We start from the raw sequence: 5,655 nt of genomic DNA, 5'->3' as shown, positions 1-5,655 counted from the left end.
ACCGATGCTCAAAAGTCTTTGAAAATAAAAATCAGAACTTACTTTTCACGGTTCACTCGATTAACAATATGTTGAAACAATGTTCTTTTATAAACTGAATTTAAAAAACAAAAAAAGCAGGAAATTTGGTCTCCACCACAAGCATATGAATTTAAGATTAACATGGATGCTTCTTTTGATTATCATTCTAAATCTTTTGGAATTGGATTAAAAATTCGTGATTCAACAGGACACTGCTAGGGCATCAGAGGCAGATACTTTGATGGAGGAATAGATTCGAAGCAAGCTGAGTTTCTGGCCATGAAGGAAGCCATATTATGGGCTAGATACTGCAGCTTAAAGAAAGTGGTGTTAGAAAGTGACTGTCTCAATGTAATTAACTCTATCAAGCATGCCAATCCTTCAGTTCAGTGGATGAACCAAGGAATAGTAGATGAAATAAGGCATATGTTATCCTCTGTTTCTTGTTTACGGTGAACCATGTTAAAAGATCAGCTGACAATGCTGCTCATGTAATAGTAACATCCCAGACAAGTTTAGTAACACAATCAGGGATGATCAGTTAGCCTGTCAGCTTAAGATACGTAAACAATCTTAAGTTATGAAAGTTGTTTTCTGCATATAAAAAAGAAAGAAAAAAAGTAATCGCAACGAGTACCCGATAAACAAGGATCTTTGGGAAATAGGGATAGAGAACGATAAAATTATTAAGGGTAGGGTAGGTAATGTATAAATAAAACAAGGATTTGACTTTGACCATGCATTGACTGCAATTTGGCCAAAAAATTTCCCTATGCATATCCATTCTTTCACTCGTAATAACACAGACTCTTAACTTTTTACTAACTCAGTCAGTTGACCAAACTCAGTTTGACTCATTGAGCAACTGAGTAAATGAGTCATCTCAAAATGATTCCTGAAACGGGTGTGGATAGAGCCCACTCAAGGAGGAACCCAAAGTCCCAAACAGACGAGAAGAGTTTCACTGGTAGTTAAGTGGTCCACATCCACACTTCATGGCGTCCATTTCAATAAAATGTTCTTTTATCTTATCACCATCATCAATTCATCATCATCATCAGCAGCAGCAGCAGCAGATTCAACACCCTTAAAACAACAAGTTCAACAGTCTAAATACTACTGAAAGAAAAAAAATGGAAGGATTGTTTCTACTATGTTCAATAATCACTACTTCACTAATCTCAATCACCCTTTCACTTCTTCTCCCTTTACAATACCTTTCAACTAAATTATCTTCGTCAAAATTGAAAGAAAAAGAAGAGGATAACAATGAACCAGTAATAGTTCTATATGAAGGTGATGTATGGCATGAAAGAAAACGTCCGGTTCATAATTCTTTCAAATATAATTCTCGTTATGCTCTACTTGATCTTGATCGAGCACCCAAATCTTTACCTTCTTCTTTCTTTTCAAATCATTTTTCTGCTCAAGAGGCTCGCAATATTACTTCCACTACTGGACCCGTGTAAGTATTAGTCATTTAATTTGATCGAATTGTTTTGGAAATTGAATAATTTGGTGATTTTGATTTCATTTTGCGATTTTTGACAGGTTTTTGTTGACAATTCCTCCTAGTGTGGGATATGAGCAAAACCCATTGAGTGTATACTATTGCTATGAGTTGGTTGATTCTGTTCTTTCCTTAAGAAAGTGTATTGCCGAGGTGAGGCGTATTTGCAGTTCTTTTGGATTTGTTCGAGTTTTCGGCTGTGTATTTGTTTCATTGACATTGAATCTCTTCTGCTTGTAGGTAACAAATACACCATGGGGCGAAAGAGTATCATTTGTTTTCAATCCTGCCTCAGATCTTATTGCAAAGCCGTTGCACGTCAGTCCATTTATGGTATAGTTAACTCAAACTCTTTTTTCTCTTTGAAGGGGCGCATACAAGGGATATATAAAATTCAGACCAATTCTTTAGTATATGTTCAAGACTGGTTAATTGTTCCAATTTGGTCGAAAAATCGCAGGATATGCTTGGGGATTGGACCATAGAAGCAACTGCACCTGGCAATTCTCTTTTAATATCAATTTCTGTTAAGCACCCAACCCTGGGAGACTACTTCATAGCTACTTTGAATGCTAAAAGAGTCTCTTCTGGGGCATCAGACCCAGCATCGTTCTTTTGGTTGATGCCTCACAAAGTTGCACTGTGGATATACTGGCAGGTAATTTTTTGAATCTACATCTCAGTATTAGCTAGAAAAGCACATCCATGTACCAGTGTTTCCGTGTAACATATTTGGTAAGCTCAACTGTTGGGAACGAACCTGAAAGCACTTAACTGTTAGATTTAAGTAATCATCATATCCTGGATTTGTGTATGGAGGATGCCGTTAGATTTAATGAAAAGAAACTAGTTCAGACCCTTAACATATGTGTGGCGAATCTCCAGACTATATTACCTCAGAGAAAATCTGAAAGTTTGTGATCACTTCTTATTGCTTTTGTAGGCTCTCAAGTTGTGGTGGAAAAATGTTCAATTCGTGCAACACCCCAGGTATCAATATCCTACGTACAGAGCAGAAGCTTTAATGCGGGATCAGAAACTCCAAGGTTGTCCTATATTTTTACAGGAAGATGATGCCAGTTACTCCAATACTGCGGCTGACAATAATGACCAGAAACATCGGTATGTACGTTGGAGAGAAGCTCAGTGGCCCTGGGCTTGATTACTTGCATCAGTATAGGTATGTGTTGTTGTGTGCTCATAAATCATAACCATTGACGAAATCTGCACCTTGTCCCAAGAATTGGGAGTATTAGGCGCTTGTCTGTGTGAGCGTATTCAATATGTTGCAAATCCTCTTGGTGTCATTTAAGTTACACTTCTGCAATGTAATTCTAGCAGTATCATATACATCTCTGAAGTCATGATCCGTCTCAGGGTGTCTGAATTTGTGGTGCTGCCCGATTTGATTTACATGAAAGTTTTTCAAGTGACTGAAGGACTGCTAATTAGTATTTTTCCAAAACAGTGAGCAGCTAGATGTCATATATACTAAAGTAGCGGTCAGCTAACACTCTGATCGCCATTAAATGGTCAAGCAGGTAGCACTACCTGCCCAATTCGCTTTTTGTGGAGTGTAAAGTCAATGCCTGCTTAGGATCCAAACAGTTGGACTGGGGATTTAAAATTGGCTCCAAACGCAAGGGTGGCTTGGGTTTTGACTCCAAATTTTAGAGTCCATAAGATTTTAGCACTTGTATATCCTAATTTCTTGTTCCCCTTCAATGCCGCCACCACTAGATAAACTTTGATGAAAATTTCAGATCCTAACCAAGACATACTTTCAGAGGCAAGTTAAGCAAGACATTTTCGAATATGTATGATTGAAAGAGCTCAAACATGTTATTTGCAGTTTCAATGAACGACACTTACAAGTCTGTGTACCTTAGAAGATAGCAGTATACTGAGAAGAAAAGGTATTTTTCGAGATACAGCACACAAAATAGCAGAAAGCAAATTTACAATAGTTCTATGGTGTAGCACCAAGTTGCATACCCTGACAATCACATCTTGAAGGCAGCCAGAGCATGGGCAGCTTTATGATCACGCGAATTAACATAATAATGCTGCATATAGTCCGTAAGTGTGATATCTTTGTACAGTTTTCCATTTTCATCAGAAATTAGTTCCTTAATTGGACCATAAAGCTTTGTAGATTTGATAAAGCTGGTTGCGAAAAATGAAGCCACAGATATTCTAGGTCCAGCCTCGCTTGACACTACTCTATGTGGTACACTTTTGAATTTATCATTGCTGATAAGCTGCATAGACACACGCAAACAAGCATAAGAATGATATTTTTCATGTTGTGCACCTAATTTCAAGCAAAACAGAGATTTTTTAATCTGGAATGGATATCTAATTGGTGATCAGTACATATCACACGCGCCCATGGGGGATTAACACCTCTGCTCATATATGCACATTTAATTTAACACTTTCTCTGCACTAAATTACGCATGATGCACTAAATTATGCATGACAAATGATATGTAAAGATACATACCTGCAGAAGATCACCCACGTTAACTAATAAAGCTCCGGGGAGAGGCTTGACGGCAATCCACTGATTCTTGTAAAAAATCTGGAGGCTATCAACTTGGCCCTTGAGAAGAACAGTGAAAAAAGTTGGATCTGTGTGCTTACTTGCACCCAGAGTTAGTTTTGGTTCTGGGCATGCCGGATAATACTGAGTTAGGATTGATAAGAATTTTGTGCAATCCATGCCTTTGAGGTGGTCTCGTTTCAGCCCAAGAGCCTCTGACAGTAACTCAGCAAGAGTATCTCCCAGTTTCGTAATATACTCTGTAAACTCAACTAGTATATCTCTGAAATAAATAGAATTCATACCAAAACATGGATCAATGATACAATAAACAAACTCAAAAAATAAACCGTTCTTCGAACCTTGTCCCTGGTTATCTATATAGAGCTTGCTCTTACCTGCATACATCGGGCAATTCTCGAGGGTCGATTGGGTCGGGAGATAACATGGCGCAGTTCAAAGTGTCCTGCCATCTAGCCGAGTCTGATTCATAAAAATCAACGTTGCTATAAAATTTCACTCTTCTGCTAAGCTCTCTTGTGTAGAATTTTTTCTTCAACTCTGAATCTTGCTCATGAAATCCAGCTAGACCTTTCATAGCCTCTTCCATGACATTTTTTGGGATACCATGATTCAACAGTTGAAAGAAACCCATAGTCTCAGATGCACGTCGAACTTCGTCTACAATCTGCATACGTTGATTTTCCATCCCTTTGAGATCTATCACAGGTATGGTTTCGTGATCACCGGGATTACAAGTACTGTCATCAATAACTATCAATTTCTCCTCTTCTACGAGCTTCTCCGGTGGTAGAACAAAGATTCTAGGAAGTTTTAACAGTCCGGAGTCAGCTAGTCCTTTCACACCGGCTTTTGTATCATCGAAGGCCTTCAATTCTTTCAAACGATCGTAACATGACTCATCTTCCTTGAGGGATTTTTCAACATTATTGTAAGCTTCCTCCATGATGTTGTAAAAGGATTTGGGAAGGATACCGATCAGAATAAGAATGGGTTCCTAGCGAGCAATTTTAATTGAGGTAGCGTTTGCACGTTTAAGTTCAGTGTACACAGTACACCAACTCCACTACCTTAAACTTTGAAAATGTGGATCACACTCACTTGTGAGAAAAAATATGAAAAGCGTTAAAGCAATCTAGTTAATTTAATAATTTGGATAAGTCTTGATATGCGACGTATACAATACTTATCAAAAGAATGGATGACATTAGAGCAAGTCTTACGGTGGAAGTGTTCCATCTTCCGTCTTCCACGCCACCTCAGCATTTGGAATTGCAGATGGAAACGCAAGTGTAGTGGTGGAACAACAAAAACGTTTATCTAATAGCGTTGAGCGCTAATCAGAATAGCGCTAAAAAACACTATTCAGAATAGCACAAAACGCTATTAAGATTAACGCTTTTTTTCTCAGCCATTAGATTTTCAATGGCCCGTTTCAAATCTACGGATAAAAAAAATCGCTATTCTGAATAGCGTTTTGCGTTATTCTGATTAGCATTGAGCGCTATTCTGATCGGCGTTTTCCGTCTTCTAGTGCGCTATTCTGAATAGCGTTTTA

The 5,655-nt window shown here is 38.2% G+C and overlaps 2 protein-coding genes across 3 annotated transcripts; one reads left to right on the top strand and one right to left on the bottom strand.

Moving 5' to 3' along the window:
- The first annotated feature begins 1,019 nt into the window (after positions 1 to 1,019).
- LOC113310668 lies at positions 1,020 to 3,789 on the top strand. 2 transcript variants are annotated; one of them, XM_026559409.1, is made up of 6 exons: positions 1,020 to 1,486; positions 1,573 to 1,684; positions 1,772 to 1,864; positions 1,992 to 2,189; positions 2,475 to 2,711; positions 3,384 to 3,789. In XM_026559409.1, the coding sequence occupies exons 1-5, from the start codon at positions 1,155 to 1,157 to the stop codon at positions 2,691 to 2,693; spliced, it is 954 nt and encodes a 317-aa protein (XP_026415194.1). In that variant the 5' UTR covers positions 1,020 to 1,154; the 3' UTR covers positions 2,694 to 2,711; positions 3,384 to 3,789. The 2 variants fall into 2 exon arrangements, with proteins under 2 accessions (XP_026415194.1, XP_026415193.1); XM_026559408.1 differs by lacking the exon at positions 3,384 to 3,789 and having other exon boundaries at positions 1,021 to 1,486; positions 2,475 to 2,969.
- On the bottom strand, positions 3,352 to 5,172 carry LOC113310667 (1-aminocyclopropane-1-carboxylate oxidase homolog 1-like). The gene is made up of 3 exons (XM_026559407.1): positions 4,475 to 5,172; positions 4,038 to 4,359; positions 3,352 to 3,792 (listed from the first exon to the last, which is right to left on the bottom strand). Exons 1-3 carry the CDS (start codon positions 5,041 to 5,043, stop codon positions 3,535 to 3,537), a joined length of 1,149 nt encoding a protein of 382 aa, XP_026415192.1. The 5' UTR covers positions 5,044 to 5,172; the 3' UTR covers positions 3,352 to 3,534.
- Positions 5,173 to 5,655: the final 483 nt, after the last annotated feature.

Source organism: Papaver somniferum, chromosome 9 (assembly GCF_003573695.1).
Source record: "Papaver somniferum cultivar HN1 chromosome 9, ASM357369v1, whole genome shotgun sequence".
NCBI lineage: Eukaryota > Viridiplantae > Streptophyta > Magnoliopsida > Ranunculales > Papaveraceae > Papaver > Papaver somniferum.
This window is presented reverse-complemented; position numbering and strand designations above follow the sequence as displayed.